The sequence below is a fragment of the Cloeon dipterum genome, chromosome 2 (assembly GCF_949628265.1).
Source record: "Cloeon dipterum chromosome 2, ieCloDipt1.1, whole genome shotgun sequence".
NCBI classification, from domain to species: Eukaryota; Metazoa; Arthropoda; class Insecta; order Ephemeroptera; family Baetidae; genus Cloeon; species Cloeon dipterum.
Genome location: NC_088787.1, coordinates 8,394,764 through 8,409,766, shown reverse-complemented (window position 1 = coordinate 8,409,766; position 15,003 = coordinate 8,394,764). Strand labels below are relative to the sequence as shown.

General features: G+C 40.2%; 1 protein-coding gene across 7 annotated transcripts in view; it reads left to right on the top strand.

Annotated features, from left to right (window-relative positions):
* Rdl (Resistant to dieldrin) overlaps positions 1-15,003 on the top strand; it is a 59,520-nt gene that overhangs the window by 33,350 nt on the left and 11,167 nt on the right. For 4 of the 7 annotated variants that reach the window (XM_065481098.1, XM_065481097.1, XM_065481103.1 and 1 more), the window contains exons 5-6: positions 11,846-11,928; positions 14,316-14,453. In XM_065481098.1, coding sequence (XP_065337170.1) covers positions 11,846-11,928; positions 14,316-14,453 — 221 coding nt within the window. Of the gene's footprint in view, positions 1-11,845; positions 11,929-13,557; positions 13,696-14,315; positions 14,454-15,003 lie in introns of all 7 variants that reach the window. The other 3 variants (XM_065481102.1, XM_065481100.1, XM_065481099.1) reach the window with 1 other exon arrangement.

Genomic DNA, 15,003 nt, shown 5'->3' with positions numbered 1-15,003 from the left:
TATTAAATAATTTAAAATTATTATTTAAGAAGAAAAATTGGTAAAACAGAAAAATTCATTTAAAATAACGTGCTATTTGCAACAGTTATTTTTATTCTTTATACTGTTGATTTTTTTAACTAATTCATTTAATTGAATTTCTCGTCTTATAACGAATCGAACTGGTGTAATAAATTTTTCAATTCCTTTTTTTCTTATTTGGCGTGTTTGAGAGGACTCATTCATCCGCTGAAATTTAAATGTCATTCCGCGGTACGGCGGGACACGCGAAAAATTCGCAACGAGTCATGAACCTGGGAGCATTAAAAGTCAAAGTTCATCGCATGCCTCTTGTTTATAAATTTGCTTGCTCGGCTGCAGAAAATCAATCTTGCGCTGCGGCACACGTCATTCCTCGGCTGAAATTCATCCCGACAATGCCTTATCGGCGCGCAATTCCCCCGGCATTTGCTCATTTCCAACGAGAATGTCACTACTTCCTTGTAAATATATTCCCGCTCTGTCGCATTTTGTAATTGATTTTTCTGCTCATTGCTCGGTCGAGTGCGATTTGGAGTAAAGGCAAACGAAACGGGTCTCTCGTGATGCTGTCTAATTTCCGCGGCGACCTCGTTCCGATATTTTTTTTCCCTGCCGTCGCTCGCTCGTTCTCCGCCGATAAGAAAAACTGTCGTATTGAGAAAGCGGCCCATTCGCATGTAAAAATATGTGCATGTGTCGACCGGGGTAAACATGCAGCCCGTAAAACACAAAAACGCCAAATTAGTCGTTTTTCAGCCGCTCGTGTGCCACTATTGATATGCAAATCGAGCGTTTTCCGACGGGTTTCCCACACAACGGGCCAATAAAATTTTATGCCCGCCGCTCGCTGTACATTGCTGTACATACTAGAGGGGGCGGTGATCATTGATTAGTGACCTCAGGCAAATTTCAGCCGCTGTCTCTCTCAATTTGCGGCAGTGCGACGTTAACATGGAAATTATGAGAGTTTGACGGCTCGCTCAAAGTGTTTGGATGTAATGCAAATTGACTTTTAATAAGAGTGAAAGATTTATCTCTTTTATATATATACATGAAATGCTATAAAATATCATATTTATCGGACGTTTATTTATTTAAGTGACGAGGATAAAATTCACGTTCTGTGGACAGCAGCTCTTTTGGGCTCTCATATTAACTACAATTTACTTGGAAAATAAAAGCCAGAATCCAGAAGCAAAGAATTTACTACATTCATTTAGGAGTAACAAAAATCTGTTAAGCAATGATTATGTCTTTAAAGTGTGAATAAATTCTGTATATTATACAACTATAAAACTAGACATTTAAATTACTTGCTCCTATCAAAGAGGGTTTGTAGCAAAATCACTTTCATTATTTTTTTCCATTCGATGCAATTATCATTTTGTAAATTAAACAAAAGAAGGAATGATATAAAGCAAAATTAATGCTTTATTTCGAAAGGTAATCTCTGTCTCCTTACTTAAAATCTTATTGAACGCCTTGAAAATATGGACAAAGCACCGTAAATTTATTAAAAACATTGTCAAAGTGTTACTGTATCAATGTTCTCTGATTTTGCTATGTATTTAAAAAATATATTTAATTGTCCATACAATTAATTTCACTGACTTCTTACTGTTCCCGATTTTTAATTATTGTTGCCCTGCACCAATTTCAAATTTCCAAGACGAAAGAAATTAACTCAAAACTGCTGATTTTGTTGAATTATTGTTGAGAAACATCAAGGATACTTCTCTTTGCTATTAAATTCACAATATTTGGTGTTTAATCGTTTTAGAGAAATGATTTAACCTTCTATTTTCCAGGCTACAGATGCAATCCAAATGAGAAATTACGAGTAAAGAGAGATTTATTATAAATTTTAGAGTAAAACCCATCCAAATTCATTTTTTATATTACCAATTTCTTTGGCATAAATTTAATAAAGAAGTATACCATATCAGCCAAACGTTTTATCTTGCAATATAAAGACAAATTTCTATTAAACACACCACTTGTATCGTCACTAGGGGAAAATATATAATTTACAGACAATGAGCAGAAAATAATTTAGTTTCAAAAATGATCTTTCTTATAATTCTGCAGAGATACATTTTATTGATGTTTAAATAAAAATAATAAATAAATTCCTTAATATATGTTCAAACTGCAAAACAGAAACAATTTTTTAAGCATAATAAAGTAATTTGGAATTAAAATATCGTCAGGTCAATAAATTAAGCTCATTTCATCTAGTGAGAACGAGATCCAGGGCAGTGGAGTTCCATTCTGCGTCTGCGGTGGCACGGAAATAGATTATTCATAAAATCCTTGTTGCTCTCTCTCTCTCTCGCGCGCGCACGACCTTGCGGCTCCGTTAAATCCTCTCCACTTGACACTGATTGTCAAACACAAAGCCCTCGTCGACGTGCCCGGCGTTTCCACTAAACTGCAGTTGGACAAGGGAGTAGGTGTTCAATCAGCCGGTCGGTCACTGAGCCATCTAATATTAAAGTAGCCTTTTATTTGCGGACGCTCGCGCCACTGCATCTGCTCCAACTGGCTCTGCTCTCTCTCTCTCTCGCTCTCTCTCGTCGCCGCTTTTTAATAAAAAGCTGTGTGTCCTTTGCGCCGCGTAATAAGGTGTGACAGCAGCCGACTGGAAAATTTACAGTGACGTAAAAATGGCGATTATGACGTCAGCCGAGCTCTCTCTCTCTCTCTCTCGTTCCGCGCACGTTTTTGACGATGTCGCGAGTTGTGCCGTTTTCGCGCGGTGATTAATGAGTTGTTTTTGCTAAAAACTTGAGCTGCGTTTTTACGGCCGCTTTGCATTTTTCCAGGGGCCATTAATTTCTTGCGCTGCACACGACGACGACGACGACGACGACGACGACGACGATGCCAACGACTTTTATGCAAATTCCACATCATTTCAGTCACTCTCTAACCTTTTACGCCGTAAGCAGTGGCTGCTGCAATTCTCCGCGGGGCTCGACGTTTCCCCAGAATATGCATTTGAATGAGAATGGAATTTTAATGTGCTGCCAGCCTGGAGCAACCCTTAAAAACTTGTAAATATGCGTGTCGGATGGCTGCCCGTAAAGCATGCACGCTCGATAAATTTGAGAAAAGTTCGCCGGCGTGCGCTGCGGTGTGACCGAGTTTCGCCGCAAACTGATTTATTGCAGCAGCACGGAACCCTGATGTGCATCTGGGAAATTTCGCAAGAGCAAAATTTTCCTCTTTGGAAAATAAAGTACAGAAATTCCACGAACCGAGTGAGGAAAGTACGTGCTTAGATCCAATTAAGGGAGGAGGAACAGAAACAAATTTATTTGAAAGCGACCAAGCGGAAATTTTCGCTGAAATCGAAATTTAAATAACTTTTGCTTCTCAGAGTCAGTTTTACTTTCTGACACTCTTCACGTTCCATGATGCCCTGAAGTGGTTTGAGTGCGATAAACACGTTGCGCAGTGAGGAGCGGTTAAACTACGATATTTAGAGTAAATGAATTTTGGGAGGTTGAGACGTGTTTAAAGGCGTGCTAATTTTTGTCTAATCAAACGTCTAGAAATTGATATTTGAACCAGCGGGGGCCAGATTGGTACAACGCGCAGATATTGCGTCTGGTGGAGTATGGCGCGAAAAAACGGTCACGCGAAAATGCGGGAAAAGAACCAAGTTTTCGTCAATATTGAGACATAATTTGCATTGCTCTTATCTAATTGTGTCTTTTGGATCGTAAAAACGAACTCTTGACACTCATACGGGAATCCAAAGAGAGCCTTTTGCTTCCCACATTCAGACACCATCTTGGATATGCGCAGTGGGAACCAATTTTATCGCACATCTGGACCCCGCTGATTTGAACATAAAAAATTTAAAAAAAAATCATTGAAAAAAGCATTTTTAATTAAAAAATTTCCATTTTTTAGCTAAATTTCAATGGAAAAAAAGAAAATTGAATAGCCTGGTCATTTTCAAGTGTATAATATTTTTAATTAAATAGATTTTAAAGACCTGTGACTCTGACGTCAAAATATATTTATTTTTTTACTCTCGAAATGAGAGCTCAAGTTTTGAATATTCTGAAAATTCCGCTAGAAAAGAAGGAACTTTACTTAAAAGACAAGGAAGAGTTTGAATAAGTCCAGAAATTCCTTGAACCAGCAACGAAAACGATCTGTGATCCAATTCAAGTAGGAGGAACAGAACCAAATATATTAAAAAGCGTTCAAGCGGCAATTTTCGCCGAATCGGCGCGGACGTCACAAGAGAGAGCGCGGAGGCGTCTTTTGCATTTTTCAATATGCTATACTGCTGGCAAAATATGGACGCGCCGACGTTTCCATGACGAGGAGAAATGCTCTCTGTAAATTACGCGGAAACGTTTGAAAAATAGCCAGCTTTGTTGCTGCTCGGCGCTCGCTCTGCCGCTCTGCTCTCGTGCTCAAACCAAACAACAATGAAGAGATTGGAAAGAAGTGCTCTCTCGCTGTCACAATTGGGAATAACTTTTGCAGCCGGCTGGAAATTAATCTCGTAATCGTGCACTTTTTTACAGCGCCGGCGAGAAATCGCAATCAGTTTTTTTGCGCCGTCGTCGTTTTACTGCCGAGCACTTTTCTGCCTCCTGATGAAAAGCGAGCGAGCAAGCGACTGAGCCCGGCGAGCGAAAAAAGAATAATAAAAACCCGTGCCAGACTTCTCGTCGCTACTTCTCTTGGCCAGCAAAACCAAGCGCTGTAATGGAATATAGGCCTGAAAAGAATTCAACATGCACAAACATGCGATTTAGATTTTGATCTAATTTAATGTCATAGGGGATATTAAACAAATAAACAGAACTTGAGGCTATAGCTAATATATTTTCCGAAAAAAATTAGAAAAAGCTTTATTTTGATGACATCTTTTTGGTTCAAAATTATTAAATAAACCAAATTGAATAATTCAATATCATAAAAATATTTCTTGAGCATTTTTGTGTTTTATTGCATTATTTATTTCCATTTCTAAAGCTTATATCTAGAAAGCTCTTACAAATTATTGTAGCAAAATGTTTAAAATTGTTAAAAAAATTTTAAATTAAAAATTCTAATAAACTATATTTATTAAAATTCAAAAATATCAGTTTTTGCACTTTTTTTATTATTAATTATTTTGTATATTTGTAGATTTTAGATTATAATTTTAATTAATATGTTTGCAAATGTGTTTATATCTAGTTATTTTTATGAAACTTATAATTTAAAAGAGATTATTGTGTACATTAATACATTTTAAAAATAAATTGGAGAGAATGTGTAGATTATTGAAAGATATTAACAATTAACTCAATTGTTGTGGATCAGACGATGGTAAAATCTGTATTCCTGTATTGCAAGAAATCTAATAGGACGGCCCTTCTAATTTGAATTGAATTAATTTTATTCGAAAACTTAAAATTATTATAATATATGCGTTGAACTCGAATTTTAAAGCTAGGTTTCAAGATCAATCTAGATTTTTCACAACATATAGGCTCTATTTAACGAGATTTTAATCGATTGACGTGTCAATTTGAAAAATAGTCCAAATTTTTAAATTACAATTAAACTATTTTTTCAGTCAAAAATATCTGAAGAGTCAAATAGTCAGATGATTATGGTGCCTGCTGGTATTACCGGCCAGCGCTAGTGACCGGCCAAAATGAGGACTTCGCCCCCTAGAGTCGATAGAAAAACAAAAAAAAAATGTCGCATACACAGTGCCACCTTCTATTAGAACGGTACACTACGAATTAAAGCTCAAATTGGTCGTGAACAAGAAACCCGCGGCAAATAAAGTTGAGACATGCCATGCAAAGCGAATGTTAACAAAAGAGCTATCCAGTACCTCATTTTAAATTAGGAGCTGTCGTCAAGAATTCGGATAGTATTATATATTATAAACTATGGACGGGAAGAATGGTTCATGAGGAATCCATTCATGTCAAATTTATGCTTGAATTATGATTTTAACTAAATAAGAGTGCCTAAAATGCAATGTACGGTAATAGGACCCGTTGGAAAGCACCTTGCTGTAGTTACCGTACATGTTGAATAAAACCTCTCCCCATCATCGGAATTGCATAAACTACCCACCGTTGGAATCGTCTCGACCTCCCCTGACCAGCTGAAGGGTTAAGGGGTGCTTACCCTCCACCCCTTAGTCACTATGCTTCATCCCCCTCGAAAAAATTGAATCATTTAAAACTCTGGATTTTTGTTTTAATTTGCATTGAATTAAAAAATATTTTATTTAGTTTTGAACTATGGTACGAGGTAGTAATTTAGAAGAAGTTAAGTACATTCTAAATATTTTTAATCCCAGCAGAGGAAGCATATACTAAATTTTTTAATATCAAAATTGTAGCTATGGGGTTGAAGGGGGATGAGGGTGGCACCCCAAAAGTACTTTAGCTGGTTAGTGAATGTCAAGACGAGTCTAATGGTGGTTAGTTTATGCAATTCTGATGGTCAGAACCAAAGTTTGGGAGTTGCAAAAATAACGAAATTTAAACGAATCATATTTTTTCGTGTTTTTGGGTAATCTTTGCGCATCCAAATCTCGGGTTCTCAGCATCAAAATTGCAAAAACTACCCACCGTTGGACTTGTCTCGACCTCCTCTGGGTAACTAAAGGGTTTTGGGGTGTTTTATCTCCACCCCTAAGTTGCCATACAGCCTTGAACGATGCAACACTGAGCGGCGCCAGGAACGGTGGTCGCTTGTTATCAAAATTTAAGTAATGAAGGATGGTTTTTTTCACCCCGTAAACCCTTCAGCTACTCAGAGGATGTCGAGACGAGTCTAACGGTGGGTAGTTTCCGCAATTCCGATGGTTAGAACCCGAGATTTAGAGGTGCAAAGAACCCGAAATATGTCGTGTTTTTATTGGAAAATCTCTAAAAAACTAAAAATATTCTGAAATTTCTCCAACAAAATATGACAATTTATGTCTAAAATAAGTGATTTCGACAGATCATGTGGAATAAAGCATCCAAAAGCAATGAAAACCGCACTTTAATCAAGGAAATGAGCTTTGGCCGGTCACTGGTGCACGCCTGTTTGGTCACTAGTACGCATGGCCGGTAAAGCATGATTCTCGTCCGATCGTCTTTTGTTCGCTCAGCTGGCGTTATAATGCGAATTTGTTGACAAACTCAACGTGAATATCACTCATGAAGGTCTTGTGAACAGTTATCATCCATTATATTATAAGACAAGTAGCTATTTCTCAAAGAATTTTCGTTTCAAAGTTGTTCTGATGCTTAAGTGGCCGGTCACTACCCCCGGCACCATATATATTTAATAAGAGAGTTAGAGCAGTGAAAAATTATCATTTTTAACAAAAAGGAATTTCATCTGCTTCTAGAGTACGAAGATGGATATTTTAATTTTCTGTTTTATAAAAGTTATACGGAGTCCTGAAAAGAAAAATTAAATTTTTACTTAAGATTTGAATAATTAAAAATTGCTTAAACACAAAAACTGCTGTATTTTATAATTTTATCAATATTTTAAGCCTTACTATTTCCAGAATTGTCTACTCGAAAAATTTACGTAACTTCTGCAAAGACTGCACAAAATAGTTTGCTATTAATAACTCCAAATTTAATTATAAATCATTTTTTTAATATTTTCCCTGTGATTCTGTTCCAAAGCTGTGGAAAGAGTCGCAGAGCGAGCGTGCGGTATCTATCCGCGTGCAGATGAAAAATTCAACAATTGTCCTCTTGGGGCGTGTGCAGATGGACTACTGTCTGCGTTTTACGGCGCGACAACAATGGGCGCAGGGTCGTAATTCAATTTGTCCCAATTAAAATTATCGTGTTCCTGCGGGGTGCAGCCCACGCAAACGCGCACGCAAAATAATCAGAACTGCTGTGTTTGTGTTTGTGTGTGTGTTTGTGTGTGAAAGGCGCAAACTGGGGGGCCCGCGCGCGCTTAATGCCTTTTTAATTGCGCCTGGCAAAGGTCACAAACGGAGCGCGGGCGGTCGCCATCTTGCTGAGCGTGTGTATAACTCAGTCAGAGCAAGAGATCCATCTTGCCGATTACACTTTTACCGTGATTACTTTTTTGAGCCGCGCGTTCTCGCTGCTCGCTTTCTCATTTTCTGCCCCATAAAGCGGCTCGCTCGGTGGCTAAGTGCGCCGCGTTGCTTGCCGCGCGCGCCGAGCAGCAGTCAACACAAATAATGACGAATAATAATCCGCGCGCGCGTGCGGCAAGAAGGGGTTTACCCAGGCAGCAGCAAAATGTGCCACTCGGCAGAATTCGCTCTAATTGCGTCTTGACTTTGGAATTAGCCGCGCTCCATTTTGCACGTCGAGTGCGCGCTCGAGAGAGCCTATATCCACCCTGAGCCGCGCCAAATCCCCAGGAATTCCGCTGGAGCACATTCTCAATGCCCGGCGCCGTGAAAAACGTAGAAACAGCAGTCATCCCCGCGTTCTCCGACTCGAGAGCAGGAAAGAAAATCTTGAAAAAAAGCAAACAACGTGCATGCGTTTTCCTTCCTGCGTGACTTGCAACAGTTTATGTGGCTATATATAGTAACTAACTATAGAGTCACCTCCAGACGGTGTACATTTTTTTTAAAATTTTATTTTACAGCGGCAATGAAGTCTTACTATCTGATACTGTTAATTAGCTTTTAATATTTAAAAAATAAATACATTAAGTCTTGAGTAAATGTGTATTTTTCTTACAGCACCTCAACTGAAAAATCATTTTCTGCTCATTTCCCGTGCTTGTTGGATGGTTTTTTTTTTTTTTGATATTTTTGCTTTTCCAGTTAAGTACAAGTAAATTCTTATTTATTTCGATAGCATTGAGAGGAAAGCGATAATTTCCTTCACTGCTATTTGCCGTGAGAAATTGATTTATTTTCTTCCATTAATAAACATTTCTTCATATCAATAAAATTAACATTTTATATTGTAGAGAGAGTCTTGTCGGTCTTTTTCCTTTTGGCAATGTTCATTCATTTTTTTTCTTTAAGAGGATTTTGATCACTACATTATATTTAGCCCTTGATCATTATCGTGAATTCTTAGCATGGAGTCCCTTTTGGACCCCCAAACCTGGGTTTTCTGCTCTAGAGAACGTGCAAATTTTGTAGTATAGGGTTGAATCTTTTAGATTACCATCTTTATCATATCAGTCATAAATTAGATTTATTAGAGTTTGCCTCCATTTAACCTCCAAGTCCTTTGTACCCCTGAAAGTGGGGAAAATAATCATTTTTACCTTTCCGAGTGTATTTCTGAAGCTCGAGTTATAAATTTGAGTCTAACCTCAAGTTGGTACGATCTACCAAATTAACCCGAATTTTTCATCCCTGTAGAACCACCTCATCATCAAAAAACTCGAATTTTCTCTTTATTTAATTTTGTACATTTGCGCACTTAATGTGATCAACGATTTTTTTCCAGATTCTGAATTCTAACCCTAAATTTGTCAGCAATATTCCTAATCAACCCCTATGCCAAATTTATGCCAAACTGCATTTAATATTTGAAAAATTTTGGATTAAAGGTTTTAAATATTTGTAAATTTGTATTTAAGGGCACATACATTATTTACAAAGAAAGGTCAGTCACCCCATTGACGTCATATGAACATTAAGAGATGTTTTTTTTTTATTAAAACCAAGATAAAGTCTTGTCATGCTGTGCACCACGGAGTAAAATCAAATCTTTTTGCTTTATATTTTTTATAAATCTCTATTAATAAATTGAAATACACGTTTGGAATAATTAAAATTGTAAAAAAATACAAAATCAAGTTGTGCACATTCGGCTCAATCATATTTACTTCTCTTTCTACCTGGATAAGAGAACCATTTCCAGGCAACTTTTGAACCTCCTTAATTTGTTAAATAAGAGAGCTACGCCCGGAAAATTTTCTTTCCGCGTCGGCAAGATGAATATTTCAGAGCTCTAATCCCAAATGAGAAGTTTGGAAATGCACGTAAGCCCTGCGTTTTCGGCAAAACACGTGCAAGAAATGCGAAAACAGTTGCGCCAACCGGGGGGCGGCCGCCACCGAGAACGAAAAAGGGAATTCAGCTCTTTTGCATGTTAAACACAAAATTAACCATTTGCAAGGAGAGAGCGCTTGTGCAAAATCCTTTCACAACTAATTAACTAGCATGAAAGCGGCGGCGGCGGCGGCAGCGGTGGCGGCGGCGGCAGCGTTTTTCATGCAAAAATTCAAGAACGCCTTTTTTCCACGTTGCGCTTTGTGCAAAAGTCATGGTGAATTCGCGAAGCGCAAAAAGAGCACACAAAGAGCCCGCAATGCTGCTTTTTTCCGCGCGGCGCGAAATCGAGGCCGAAATCTGCATAATTCAAATGGCGCTAGAGCTTTTTGCAAATTAATTAGCACAAACTTTGGTCGGCCGCGAACAAAGGTCGTGGCGCGAGTGCAATAATTTCGCGGATGATTGCATTCATGCAGCGAGCCGAGTGCATCAAGTTGGCAAAGCAGCCTCGGATCTGGGTCACAGCAGCATTCAGACAAATGAAAACATTGAAAAAAAAGAAACACATATATATAATGTCGAGAAGGTGGAGAAGAGGCAGCAGACTACGAGAGACTCGTGAGATAAAAACAAACACTCGCGCGCCGCTCTTGCTCACAATAGCAATAATAATCACAGCTGGCGGCATTCTCCTTTTCAAAGTGGACATTACCGTGATAAAAATTCAGAGCTCGTGCACGAGTTTTAACACCGTGTCCATAAAAGATCTGGGTTACCTGCCGGCGCATGATCATCGCTGTATAATTGCGCGAGCGAGCAGCTTCTTTCGCATTCGCTTTTCTTGCTTGCACACCGTCCAATTATGGCCTCTCGGTGCGCTAGCTGCACGGTCCCTCACCGAGTGTCACTAGAACCTACAGTTATATTGTCTTCCCCTTTCAAGCTCGAGTGGGTAAACGACGAGATGAGCGCCTCATTATTTTTACACAGCGCTCACTCGCGCTTTCTCGCAAATCTATTTTTAAAGCCCGCCGCCCGCCGCCCGCCGCCTATGCCGCCTCTGCGTGTCGTCGTCGTGTGAGGAAAAACGAGGAATTAATTGGAGCGGTCATTATCCACCGTTCCGATATGGAGATTTCCAGATTTCAAGCAATTCTCGCTCTTCTGACTTCACTAACGATTTTTTAATGAGACGAATTGACCTACAAGCTGCGCCCATTACACTATACCTGAGTACGGTTTAAGTTCGCATTCTTGACCTTAAAACAGACTCGCATTGGAGAATTTCTATTGTTTAGTAAAATGCTGTAAACTTAGACGCAAAAAGAAAAAGTGCGCTTTATTTTCAAATCAATTTGCAGCCGTACAAATATAACGAGATGAAGCCAGTTTTGTCACTACACTTTTTGATCGCCGAAAATCCTGGTATTTAACGAGGGGGAATAATTTGGCATACTTTTAGATCCAATTAGTTGTGAAAAATAAATCATACGTTTCCTCGAGGACTCATATTCGGCCGTCAGAGAAATTCTAAATGACAAAATAGATTTTCCGCCTCTTTCCTCTTTAAAAATAATATTAATTTATGCCCTCATTCAACAAGTTTCATTTGTATATATTTTAATTACCTGAATCCATGAATAACTTGGCTTCGTGCCAGCGAAAATTGGAAGTGTCATAAATCTGCGGTCTTAAAAATCTAATTATTTTGTATCGGAAAACCTTTCAACAAAAATCAGAACACCAAACCGTCCGGAAATTGGCTGTTATTGAATTATTTCTTCCTCTTTATCATGCTTAATTAATGTTCTCTCTTTCTGTTCGCAGACTGACCATCACCGCATCATGCCCTATGAATCTCCAATATTTTCCTATGGACAGACAACTTTGTAACATTGAAATTGAGAGCTGTAAGTATATGTCCGAGTGAACTTTGGCCGTGTTTTTGCCGGCGCGGAAAGAAAGGGCGTTCGCGTGACTCGAGCTCGTTTGCATCGCGTTTAATTAAATCGAATAATTCCATTTGCGCGGCGCGGCGCTTCTTGCGAGCGAGAGAGTGGCACGAGACTCGAGCCAAGAGTTGAAAAAGTCGTCGTCGTCGCGCAAGAATTTGCTTAATTTATCGCGCATTCATGCGAAGAGCTCGCGGCGCCCGAGCGCTCGCTCGTTCCCGACGAATTATGATTTTATTGTGAACACACACAGCAGCAGCAGGCCGGCGCGCGAGTTGCAGTTTTCGCAGCCATGCCCCGCTAATGCACTCTGTCCGGCAGCAGCTTGCGTGCGCCCCCGCGACAAAACGATTAATTCTCGCCGCGCCGCCGAGAAAAATGGGTCAGCGTTGTGCACTCGGCGGACAAGTTAATTATGTTCAAACACGGCCTTTTTCTCGCTGCTTCGAGTGCCGCAATAAATTTCCAAGCAGCACAGCAGCGAAAATATATCTCGCGGTGGCGCACGCAAAACAATATTCTACTTTCTTGATGATAATATTTCGACTGCTCTCGAGAGTCGCCGAGCACTCCAACTTTGCTCATATCTGACGGATGCCTTTCGACCCGAGCAAATTTTATATTATTAGCAGAGGAGAGCAGCCTCGGCCGACTTTTTATATTATTTCCAAACTTTTCTTTCTTGCTTTTTCTCTTTGTCTTCGCAGCGGAATCGATTCGAGAAAGAACCGAAAAAAGCGCAGCCCGCAACTACTTTCCACTCTCTCTTTCCTCTTGTCAACACACACAATTTTCTCCTACCGAATTCGCACGCGTGGAAACGACACTTATGCAAATTGTTGCGCACCGGGGACCAGCTGGTTGCATACCGGCCCCCGGCCAAGGTGCTCACCTGGGACTCGCCAACACTAGGGGACGTGTAAAATTGTCGGTTGCCCCCGCCAAATTCGATTCCTTTTATCATTTCCGGAAATAAAATCAGCATTTGTTTCGCTCATGAATGAAATTTGGCTCTTTTTTATTTGTCAAAGAAAAAAGCAAAGCCATCATTTACAATTTTCGTGTATTCTCACTGTGATTTCAGTTTTTATTCCTGTCATTCTGAAGATACAATTTAACGTACTGAAAACCAAAATCAATTCAGGCAATCGTGGTAGAAACCACAACAAAAGATAAATTAATGTTTTTCACGATTCTGATGTGAACAGCTGAACCAATGTTCGTTCAGTGCGCCAAATGAAATATTTCCACGCCAAGAATACAGTAGCAGGATTTAATCTCAATTCGAGAAACGCAAAAAAGCTACCCGAAAATGTTATTCAAGCGGTGGCACCATTTGTTGGCGGCTTTTCCGATTGGTGCATTTTACCGACTTTTTCACACATCCCTGCTGGGAACGAGATTGAATATTTAAACGGTTGAGGGGCTCTTTATTTTCATGCTAGAGCGGCGGAAAGTTTGTTCCCCTGAATAAAACAACAGCTGGAAAAGTCTCATTAGGGTTGGTGTTTCCACGCGCGGCGAATTGCGGGCCAGTGCAAATGCAAAATGGGAAAGAATGATTTTATATGCTCAACATGTGACCAGTCGGCTACACGATGAAAGACATTCGGTATTACTGGAGCGACGGCAAACGCTCGGTGGGCGTGTCGTCGATGGTGGAGCTGCCGCAGTTCCGCGTGCTCGGCCACAGACAGCGCCAGTCCGAAATTAACCTGTCCACAGGTACTCAGAACGAATGATTTGGCACTTTCTCTTCCTCGCGATTCATGATATATATGAACAGGGGGACGAGGTCCCCCGCACGGCAGCCATGTCGCTGTTCGCGCCCGTCGCGGGCCCCTATACTGAGCCGAGGTCCGCGCGGCCCCAGGTCAGGCTGGCCAACCGAGCTGACCACGTGACCTGATATCGCGGTCGCGTTTTGACTTGTGTGCGAGTGTGTGCGTGCGTGTGGATATTATTATTATTTGTCAGACAAAAGTTGTTCAACATGACAAATCAAAAAAGTTGTTTTCTCGCAGCTCACGAACCAGCTTGAGAAGGCAGTGAGCCCCGTGCTGGACGCGCACGGCTGGCCAACTGAACGCTAATTGCTCTGTCTCCTTTTCCTTTTTTTTCTCGTTTGATTTTCTCACCATTTTACCCGTTTTTCATTTCTGATAATGTCTCTTCCTCTCTGTCATCACATCAAACTTGTTTTCCCGCTCTCATTCATGGCAAATTATGATATTTGTATACATCTCTCTCTCTCTATTTCTCTCATGTGTTCTTTTGCTAACCACATTGCGCAGCAGAGTGTCGATTTACTTGCGAATCAACTCTGTGAATATGGCTTTTTCTAGTCGGATATACTATGAGGGACATCCGGTATAAATGGAACGAGGGCCCAAACTCGGTTGGCGTTTCCAACGAAGTATCGTTACCTCAATTTAAAGTCTTGGGCCATCGGCAAAGAGCTCATGAAATAAGTCTAACTACAGGTACTGCACCCATCCAACTCACTATATCTATTTTGATCAGATACATATATTATATAATTTCGAAGAAAGTATATCAGACCCCGAATTCCGACAGATTCATTCGATCCTTGTTCCTTTCATCTCCGTCCCGACGCTAGCTCATGTCAGATCTCTGTCATTGCCAAATTGAACGGCGTCGGGCGCGGACCCTGTCTATGCATTATCTATCATTCTCATTCAGCCCGATAAATCATCAGCTCCCCGGCCGATGAATTTGTCCGGGTGGCCGCGAGACTTGAGTGTGTACGAGGCATGATCCATGCATGAGTTGCTTTTGCTCGTTGGAGACCGATCCCTCAGTTTCGCCGGGCCGAGACGTGTAGAATCTGTTGGGGCGCTATGTATATTTCTCAAAACTAAATTCATCCCCAAGCTCCGAATGTCAGGAAACGCATACTCTCATTTTTTACCTTCGATCAGCAACAAATATCTTTTTTTCTCCATAGACTTAGACCGAAAGGGTAGTTCGATGTGATATTTCCCTCTTCTTTCTACCGCATGGATGCACTCA